General features: G+C 33.1%; 1 protein-coding gene and 1 pseudogene across 1 annotated transcript in view; both read right to left on the reverse strand.

Annotated features, from left to right (window-relative positions):
- LOC130498011 (F-box/FBD/LRR-repeat protein At1g16930-like) overlaps nucleotides 1-645 on the reverse strand; it is a 1,865-nt gene extending 1,220 nt beyond the window's left edge. The window contains exon 1 of the mRNA XM_056991344.1: nucleotides 11-645. Within this exon, the coding sequence (XP_056847324.1) occupies nucleotides 11-645 (635 nt within the window). The remainder of the gene's footprint in view (nucleotides 1-10) is intronic.
- A 3,480-nt stretch (nucleotides 646-4,125) lies between these two features.
- On the reverse strand, nucleotides 4,126-6,580 carry LOC108839094 (receptor-like protein 11; annotated as a pseudogene).
- Between the last annotated feature and the right edge of the window lie 4,598 nt (nucleotides 6,581-11,178).

An 11,178-nucleotide genomic window follows, 5' to 3' on the forward strand; every position in this document is an offset into this window, starting at 1 on the left:
AAGCTCAAACCGATCCCTGATTACGGTTAGCTTCTCGAGAACAGGGCAGCTAGCTACGAGAGTCTCAAGGTTGGATTCGCCACTCTCCGACGACTGGTCGTACCTTACTCTGTCTAAACGCATGACCTTGAGACAAGGCAGGGAGACAGCGGACGCTAGTTTAAAGCCGCACAAGAAGACGTGGTAGAGACTTAAGCTGACCAAGGTGTTACAGGAATAGAGCGAAAGAGGCATACAAACTAGTTCGTTATCATCTGAGTTAACCTGAAAATCTAGATGACGAACTCTGCGCTTAACTAAAGCATCTATCCACGACTCCAAAACAGTATCATCTTGATCGTTATCAAAAACATACTCATAAGGACATATCAACTTGAATCTATTCAACGCTAGGTTTTCGTCGGATTCAAGAAATCTATTGACCAAATCCGTGAAGCTGAAATCGTCATAGTAGAATTGGAGCGAGTCCAAGTCCAAGTCGAAAGAAGGAACCTGTGACCAGAGACTCCTCCAACGTTTCGACAAAAGGCTGGTTCGGACTGAATCTTTTGTCGAGAGGAAAGAGAGTATGTGACAGAGTAACGGATCAGGTAAATCGTTCATCTCTGAGTTGCTTTGCTTCTCTTTCGCGAAACTTTTCTCCATTTGTTATCTCCCCTTTCCTCTGCTACACCCTAGTTTTCACAAGACCAATTGGTTTTTCTCTCGAGTCTTAATGCCACCTCAACATTTTCAACTCTAAATCTTGCCACGTATTCTCATCTTTTTTTATGTCCATCTCTCAATTTGGGTGACAAAATTGGGCTTTTCTTTCTTTCGTTGGCCCACTACAATGTATTTTTTCCCGCACAAATTGAGTTTCCTACTCCATCGCTTTATGTCACCAGTGACGAGAATTTTTTCCCCCACAAATCGAGCTTTCACTGTCAAACGAAAGACACCTCATCTATCAAACAGTCGCTTACAACTTTTTTTTTTTGGACAACACAGTCGCTTACAACTATGATTTCTAGGCACCAGTATAAACAACCAAAAAGATATATCAACCAACATCATACAAATCATCTAAACGAATATCCTGTCTGCAGTGCGGACACCCCACTAGTGCCCATATACCCTTATTCGAAAAAGTGTGAAATGCTCCTTTCTAATAATTTATTTGTTTGTTATATCTATACTATATTAAAAGGAGAATAAGATCCACAGATAGCATGTCCACGTCATCAATTTAAATCATCCAATCAGGTTAGAATGTTTTGACACGTCACTTCCTGGTTTTCTTCGACGAGAGAGGAGAAATGGATTTCTCAACGGAAATCGTTTTATCGCCACCACCCTCATTAATCCATCTCTGCGCCATGAATTCTTCTTTAATGGGTTCGTTTTGCCTTCCTGTATCCCCTCCTATTTATATCGGGTCATTTCGGAAAGGATTCAATACTCTCAAAAATCTCAAGAACGATGAATTCTAACAGCAAGACCTCTGTTTCCGGCGATCTTACCTCCGCGAAGTTGATCAACTCCGTCGGTGAGCCTGTGAACCGTTCCTCTGAAACCGCCGATTCCTCTGTCATAGCTAGGTCAAAAAGAGGCATAACGGGTGACTCCTCCGCCAACGTTGTCGCCGGTGAAGCCAGAATTGAGGTAGGCTTCACATGTTTGCTTAGAGTTCATGCATTTTAGTGGATTTAATAGTTACTTTTTTGTTTAACTATATAGTTTGAAAGAAAAAATAAAGCAGGAGTTTCTTTTTTTGCTGACTTGCAGTAAGCTTTTTGGTTTCACTGTTTCTAGGATGGAAGCATGATAAAGCAAAACATCCCTCAATTGAAGAGTTTCAGAGATAACAATGAATTGTTTTCAAGGTTGTGTGGGTACAAGCCGGACATAGCTACATGTTGCAAGGATGTGTTCAAATCTGGGTAGTAGTAAGCTATGACAAGACAAATCATAAAAATTTTGGATGCTAAATGATAATGGAAAGACAGATGGAAATGAGGGAAGTTGATGATTGTGTGTGATAGCAGTAGAGAAGTACAAAAGAATAAAGCTTGAGGTCATAAGGGATTTCACTTGGACCCCTTTTCATGATTTATCCTTCAACATGAGAGATTAGTTGTGTTAACATCGTTTTACACAGTCGGGGGCGGATATATGCACATAATAACCTTTCAAAGCATACGTAGATGATGGTTTGACTTTCAGGAATATCATAATTTTTTTCCTAACACCTAAATTGGCAGATATGAGTGTCAAAGGACTAGAAGATAATGCAAGAATAGTTGAGTCAAAGCATACGTGAATGATCATTCATGTAGTCACATTACTATTCCTTAGTAAATATGCCAGTGTTATGAGGAAACTGGAAATATATCACTTTGTTTATAATCAGGGTCAGCTGCAAACATATATGCCTTCGGGCTTTCCATTTTGGTGAAAAGAGTTGTGTTTAGGATAAGGATAATATCACCTTGATTTAACACTAATCTATGGGATCCTCATTCTCTGTGTAACCTGAACTCTTTATTAACTAATCAATTCCAAATAACCACAAAATAAAAACAACAAATCATTGACAGAGTCTGGAATTTTCAGATTAAGCTAAAAATAAAAAGACCAAAAAAATGTGGTTGTTTATATGATACCAATAAACACCTCTGAACTTAAAGAAATAAACAAGATTTAGAAATTGGTTGTTTATATGATCCATCAATAAAAAATATTTTGAATAATTTGTAAATATTAGAATAGGTTTTTAATGTTCTGGTTTATTCGTTTACAAGCCATAACAACCCAAGTTTTTCTCCTCGCTCAAATAACAAACCTAGAAATCACAAAATCAAACGCTGCAGCAAATCATGTAAAATATTGCTAAAATATATATATATATATATATAAGAATTAATAAATATAAGAAAGCAAAACACTAATAAATAAAGAAAATAGTAAAACCATTTACGCACTGTCAACATTTTAAACTCGACTTGGACACTGAACCAGATTATTTCAAGAGTCCCGAGATCATTGGTATCGACTGTTGCTAAACTATAGATCAATAATTTAATAAAATTATTTTGATATTTATATATAAATATAATATTATTAATCTTCTAAAATATAATAATATCAAAATAATTTTTTAATTTAAAAATATAATTGAATGATTTTCAATATCAGTTTTTACTTACCCGAAGAAAAAAACTATTTAACTAACTTATTAATATCGAATTAGAAATTTGGCTAAATATTAAAATGAAAAATAAGAAAAAGACAAAAATAGCACCAAATCAAGTTTTTGTCACAAAAATAGCATCACAATGAAGAAAATGATCAAAATAAGTTTTATTGAAAGGTAAATATGCATTTATAACCCTTGGGTTAATTAATCTAAGACTTAGGGTTTAGAGTTAAGGGGTGGAGTTTTAGTAATGTATTCAAATTTTGTAAAATAAAAAATGAAAAATGAAAATTTTCAAAACAAAAAGGTGCTATTTTGGTCATTTTATTTTTTTAGTGCTATTTTTGTGAAAAACTTAAAAAGTGCTATTTTAGAGATTTGCCCATAAATTTTTTTTAACAATTATTTTTAAAAAATCAATAGATAAGAAACTTTTGAATATAAAAGTTACATTACAAAGATTTTTTTTTAAATTGTTACCTCCAGTTTTAAATTGAAAAGATTTACAGGGTTGAGCATCCTTAAATAATTCATCGACTTTCTCATTACTTTGACAAATACAACATCCTCATTCCAAACACAAACATTGACACATATTATCGAAAAATAAACGATCAACACACTTTTCCGCGCGTAGCGCGGAAAAAGAATCTAGTACTTTTAATATGAAATTATATCAAACGACTAAAATTTTCTAATATCTTTCTTTTTTTACAAGTTCTGCCATTAGCTGTAAAAAAAAAAACTCTGCCATTGATCTTTTAAACTTAATTCACTTCTCCTTATTGCAAATCTAAATTCAGGTTTTTTCTCTCTTTTCATCTTCTTTGAAATCTTTTTTTTTATGAATTCTTCATTCTTCTGCTTTGATTTAAGAAGAAGAAAAGATTATGTATTTAAGACAAGATGACTTTTCATTGGGATGTGTAGACTAACCGATGTTAAGTAGAAAATTACAAGTGGAAGTTCCCGCATATATTTTCAAGCCAAGATATACAAATCAACTACCAACAAAGGGTCTACTACAAAACAAGTAAACCGAAAATTACAAACAAACACAAACAGATCTTCTTATCTTACCAATTCAGTACAACACATGCTATGCTCCACACATGCGTAACAGAGAGACTGCAAGAGATGGGCTTAACGAGCAAATGGGGTGACTCTGATTTTTCTTCGACCAAGCTTTTCACGCTCTTGAATGTGTGAAGTGAAGAAGATATGTCCAATCACCAATCCACAGAATACACCAGGTCCATATGCTATTGCAGCTGCTACCCAATTGATCATTTTTTCCTCCGCCTCTGACAGTTCCTCGGGTTGATGTGATGTAGGGCTCGGGACATGGGGTTCTCCACATATTTCCTCGAGACCATATAGTCCAGGGTTGTCCAGGAACGAAGAACATTTTTGTATTTGAAACTGTGTGCCTTGTGGGACTGGACCTTGGAGAAGGTTATGTGAGAAGTTCATGTATGATAGAAAGGATAGTTTACCAAGATCTTGAGGGATTTGACCTGACAGATTATTACATGATACGTCCAATGTTTCCAGCTTTGTTAAATTCGCCAAAGACCGCGGGATATTGCTTGTGAAGGCGTTACCTGATAAGTTGAGAAGACGCAATTCTTTCAAGTAGGCAATGGACGTAGGGATACTTCCAGAAATTCTGTTTCCAGAAAAATCAATGGCTCTGAAGTCTTGTCGGATTCTCTCAAACCTCGTCTCTACTCCTTTGTTCACCATTTCCACAGAGAAATAAATTTGGAAATAATAGTCCTTAGAATCATTCACAAGATTTATCATGTAGTCTTCAAATTCTTCGGTCAATGTGTTCATTTCACGCCAGTTGGAAAAATAGTGACGTGGGAGAGTTCCGGTGAAGTCATTATGTGAAACATCTATTACTCTTAAACTCTGAAACCCAATGGAGACATGGGGATGATACAACGACCCATAAAACTCGTTTGATCTGAGGATGAGAACATGCAAGGACGGCAGAGATCCCAACCAAGATGGAAACTTGTCCTCGATTTTGTTGTTTTCCACATTCACAAGTTCCAGAGACTTGCAGTTGATCAAGGACTTTGTGAGATTTCCCTCGAGCTGGTTACTACCAACATCAAATGACCGTAGCTTTGTCGCTTTAGCAAATATATCTGGAAGAGTTCCACTAAAACTGTTGTTATGCAGAATCAGGTCTGTAAAAGAAACAATGGAGTTCCTTAAACATAGAGGAATCGACCCGTTGAAGAGATTATTAGACAAATCTAAGAAGAGTAGCCCTTTGTGCGTGCATATCCAACCGGGAAATGGTCCTTGGAATGTATTAGAACTCATATCCAACATTTGGATCAATGTTTCTTGTGAAGGGTTTTCAAAACTGCTAAAAGTATTGTGAGAAAGAGTCAGAGTCGTCAATCTCCATAAGAAACTTGGTACTTGACCTTTCAACTTGTTGTAGGAGAGATGTAAATCTATGAGGTTGACTAACTTTGATAAAGATCCAGGGATTGACCCACTGAGGTTGTTGTTGCAAAGAAATAATTGGGTGAGGTTGAGAAATTTAGATATGGATTCTGGGATTGGGCCATTAAATCTATTAATAGCCAGGTTTAGAAAATAAAGCTTAGGTGATGATGAAGATGTATTTGCAAACTCTATAGGTCCTGTGAATTGGTTTATTTCCATATTAACCAATTGTAATTAATGAAGGTAATGAGAACAATGATTTAGGTAAAGGCCCAACCAATGAGTTTTCACTAACATCGAAATACTCCAAGTTGTGGAATCCACTCATGTCTGATGGAAGTGTGGATGTGAAGTTATTAGAGTTGAGGCGAAGATGAGAAAGCTTGGTTAAATTGGTTAATGAAATAGGAATATTGCCACTTAAACTGTTTTTGTGGAGAGACAAGACTCTTAACTCTTTTAGGTTTCCGATGGAAGTTGGGATTTCACCTACCAAATGATTGTCTGAAAGGTCAAGAAATGTGAGATGAGAAAGGTATTCTATCGAAGAAGGAATATCTCCTTGGAGTTTGCAGCCCTTAAGGTCTAGGTGACGAAGATATTGGAGTCTGAAAAGGCTACTATTAGATTTCAAAGAGTTGTTGTAAAAGCTGTAGCTAAGGTCGAGCGATATCACCTGGCCATATTTATCATCGCAAGCAACACCTCCCCAATAACAGCAATCACTACTCTTATTCCACGAACGTGGATATATGCAAAGCTCATCTCTGAATTCCAAAAGAGCACCTCTCTGATCGTGACGGCAAAAGTGGAGCGTTGGAGAAGCAAGAGTGTGGAATAAGAGAAAGAAATAGATGGTAACGATACCAGAAAAGTAGTAACAATAGCTTTGAGTCATCACAATCTCTCTTTCTTGATTGTGTTATGTAATATGGCCTAATGGATTATGTATGTTGTATATATGCTTCATTGTTTCTTTTTAAGAGGAAGAAACCATCTTTATAGGGGCTGTGAGTCTGTGAGTCGGTGAGTATTGCGTCAATTCGTTTGACTAAATCTTCGAAACTCAGTTGTGCCACTTGTCTCAATATTTTTCACGTACACCATTAGCTCAAGAACAACCACTCCTTTTCAAAAATATCTCTTAACGTGTTATTTAAGTTATACTAGAGTTCTGACCCGCGCGCCCGCGCGGGTGTTGATTCATTTTATATGTGTAAACAATTGAGTTTATATAATAAAACCGTTAAATATATTATCCAAATTTTGATGTTATTTATTGTATAGTTGTATAATTTTGTTGTTTATATGTCTTATTCGATAATAATTTTACAAAATGTTTTAACCATTTTTGATATATAATACTCCATCCGTATTTTTATAAATGACGTTTTAGAGTTTTTGTTTTGTGTTAAATTATTTGATGTTTCCAAAATTTTATGCAGAATATAGTGATCTTTGACTTTATATACCCTTGCACTAATGGCTTTAGAGAGTAACTGCACATTAAAAGATGATAAAAAGGATATAATAGACAATATAACAATTTCTTTAATTTATGTGCAGCCTTTCAAAACATCAACTAAATAAAAACAGAGGGAGTATATTTTATCATTTTTTAATATTTAGTCTATTTTTGCAACATTTGGTGTAAAAACTTTTTTTATTTGAAATAATAAGAGTAATATCTTTTTTGAAAAAGAAAAACTAAAAATAGATTTTTATAGTTGTATTTAACATTTTCTAAAATTTATTTCGCTTTTTTATTTTAAGAAAAAACTGTAGATTACCAAAAATACATTCAAAAGTGAAAAAAAATCCCAAAATTCGTATGCTTTTGTATTGGGATACTCCTATTTGAAAAAAAAAATAGTCTTTTATGGTCAAGCTGAAGATAACTGGGACTATACCACAAAATTTTAGGATTACCAACTTATGATCTGAGGCTGAACTTATGCGTACTCCTGATGCTGAGCATGGAACATGCATGTTACCTTTTCTTTTTCTAGTCATGTCTTTGTTTTATTGTTTTTATTTTTCTTGAAAAAGTAAAATCAATATCTTTGTTGTTGTTCTTGAACGGTGTTTTTTTCTAATATTTTCAAGAAATGCCATTATTTCTGGTAATTAAAGCTCCACTACCAAAAGCTCCCTATGATATTGAATTTTTCGTTGGCTGGCTAGCTACGGAAAGAGGCATTAACTAAATTGATTGACATGAAACAAAAATTAGTAACGGACAGTGACGTGTTTTAGTGGTGAACGAAGGATCAAAGTACATATTTTTATATGCATCTGTATATATGTCAAGCAATCTGAAGATTGTACTACCCATCATCAAAAAATTTCTAATTTTTATGATGTATGCAGTCATCTGAGCACCTGCAAAAAAAAAAATATATCCATAACCAAAACGATGGAAAAACAATAGACATTACGCTACCAGTGTATTCTTGTTTGGTTTGCTGCAAATGATGACATATTCGCTACACATGTACAGTTTGTGCAATTGTCAGCAAATAAACAAATCTTATGTTTATAAAAATAGATCTTCTACTCGCATCTCCAACTCTCCTATTAACATAAAGACCTGACGCTTCCAACTTCCTTAGCTGAGGAATTCCACAACTCTGAGCTTGTTGGCTAATAGAATCTAGCTCATTGGATAAGCATGTGTTCATCCATGGACATTTTCTCTCTATGTAACTGTGATATTTTAAGTTTCACATATAGATGTTTTCTCCCAAGAAACGCCATGTTCCCAAAAGTCTGAACAAATCTCCTCACTATCTGAAACTACTTCCACTCTCAATTAGTGCAAATCACAGCTTTATGCATTTGGTTTCTTTTCTCTTACCAATCTGTAACCAACCCTTTGTGAGATTCTGGATTTACATTAGTCAATTTCAAATAAGAAGACTCATGATAGTTTCATTTACCTTTAGATTTTTTTTTTTGCAAATGTTTGGTAATATGTCCTCCAGCAGCAGTAACTGCAATTAATAATAGATCCGTCTCTTCTTTCTTGACCAGTCATGAAAATACTTGGATAAAAAAAACTCTCCAGTCCAGCTAGATAAACATTAGACCTCATTAAAAAACAAACGCACTTGAGGCTGTAGAATCAAAGAATCAGGCTTTCATACAGAGATATAGTCTATAGTAAAGCATGAAAGCTACACACTACACACATGTTGAATATCAGATAACCATCCCAAAATCAATCGATCGGTATCCGATTCAAGAGTGATACTGAAAGCTTCACACCCAATAGCTGCAAGTGGGTCTGGTTTAACAGGACATCTTGAGGGCAATGGTAACGGAAACCATAGTTTTCCACTCCTCTATGGAAAAATCAAAGTAATGAGCAAGACCTAACGAAGAATAAAAAAAATGGAGTTTTAAGAATATAAAAAAGGACTGGAATCAGAGTAGAGAACCCGATGCAAAATCTATCCAGAAGAGATGGAGGAAACGCGAAGAAGGCAAGCATATATTAATTTAGGTAATAAATTAATTATGAATGAAAGCTATTATCTCAATGGCATGAGATCGTAAATATTTAGGAAAAATGAGGGTTATTTCCAAATTATACTTCAGTTTTAATAGATTAGATACTTATCTATTCTATTAATATCACCCATTGATAATAGTGGTGTCCAATTAAAAAAACCATTTAAATGTAACTGCATAAAGATTGATAATAGTGGTGTCCAATTAAAAAAACCATTTAAATGTAACTGCATAAAGTAAATATAATCAGTTATGTTTCTTCCTACAAATAACTATTTAAATCAAATAACTATTTAAATGGTATTTACTTCTTACAAAAGAAGAAGTTATGTTTCAGTTTATATCTTTATGTATAACTGCATAAAGTGAATCAACGCTAAATGGTAACTGCATCGTGATTGCATAGACTTCTAATACAATGCCTCAGCAGATAAGTTATACATTAAAACTTTAGCGTTGATTTAATTATATAATCACAAAAGAAAACAAAAGCTGATGATTCCAAGTTCTTACATGACGAAGTTGTACTTGAGTTAGGTTTCTATGCACATAAACTGTTTTGAGGCCATCGAGTCAGAATATAATTTTCAGATATTTGAAAAAATAGTTCCATTTAAAATAAAAAATCATATACATTTTTTAAAATACACAAAAACAGATTTTATCGATATATAACGGGTCTATGACAAAAAAAACAATAGTTTAAAAATAATAAACTTTTTCTTTAAACTAAAATACTAAAAATAAAATCACTGTGAAATAATTCACAAGTTTAACAACAGGTTAATAAACAAATCATAAAATACGGGTCAGAATTATTTAGAATCTTTAAAATTTTGGTCATATTTAAAATAACAAAAATTATTCATTCAATAATTTTAGATAAATTTCATAAAATTCTTAACAAACTATAATTTATCAAAGATAAAAATATTCATGACATAAAATTAATATTTTCAACAAAATATATACCCGCCCTCTGAAGGGCGGGTCAGAATCTAGTTTTTTTTAAACCGCTATTGACTTATTAACACATTTGATGTTCAAGTGATTAATCCATTTAAAAAAAAAAAAAAAAAAAACTAAGCGAGCATGTTTTATCTTGCAGGTGCTTCGCCTCTTTGTGCTGAATTTAGAAATCTAGTATTAATGCAACCAATGATCTTGCCAATGGTTGCACGTTCTAACTTCTAACTATAGCAACTGCTCATGAACTTTCAAATTCATATTAATCAGAGTCCCATGTATCTATTCTATTAAAACATAAACATTCCGAAAAAATCTATTTATAAAAGTTGTTTTGGACTTTTTCATTTAGCTATCTATGTTACCATATATATTATGTTACCTATTATTTCGAACCAAACCTATCCAATAGCCATACAAAATCCTAACAATAACTATTCTCGCATGTACCATACCTATCCAATAGCCCATCCTAAATCTATGGTATGTCTAACACAAGAAAACAAAACATGTCGGCAGATAAATGAGCTTGGCCCGATTTTAGTTTAATTTGTTAAGATTCTAGCCATTATTCTAAAACCCAATATATAAAATAAAATAATTTTAGTAAGACCCATTTTTTCAATATAGTAAAACTCATTCTTTTTAAATTCATTTTACATCTATATCAAATCATTTATAATTTAAAAACTTAGATCTAAATTTGTAATAATATATGTCTAAAGCTTAATTTTTAGTTTAGATTTGTAATATATTGACTATTTTTTTTAAACTGATAGGTTTATATTAACTACATTTATTACATTGATAGTTAATACATATATATAAATATGTGCCACAGTTTTTCGAATAGCAATAGATTTAATTAGATTTTACAACTTAGGTTAAACATACAAACATCGTTTTCAAAAACTTTTCTAACATATTTCAAAAACGCAAACACCTCATAACATCCATATAAATCAATATATTTTTAATTTAAAAGTAAACAATCTATATAAACACACAATACATATCAGTGTTAAACGGAAAAAACCCGCGCTTTCTAA

The sequence above is a fragment of the Raphanus sativus genome, chromosome 7 (assembly GCF_000801105.2).
Source record: "Raphanus sativus cultivar WK10039 chromosome 7, ASM80110v3, whole genome shotgun sequence".
In the NCBI taxonomy this organism is placed as follows: domain Eukaryota; kingdom Viridiplantae; phylum Streptophyta; class Magnoliopsida; order Brassicales; family Brassicaceae; genus Raphanus; species Raphanus sativus.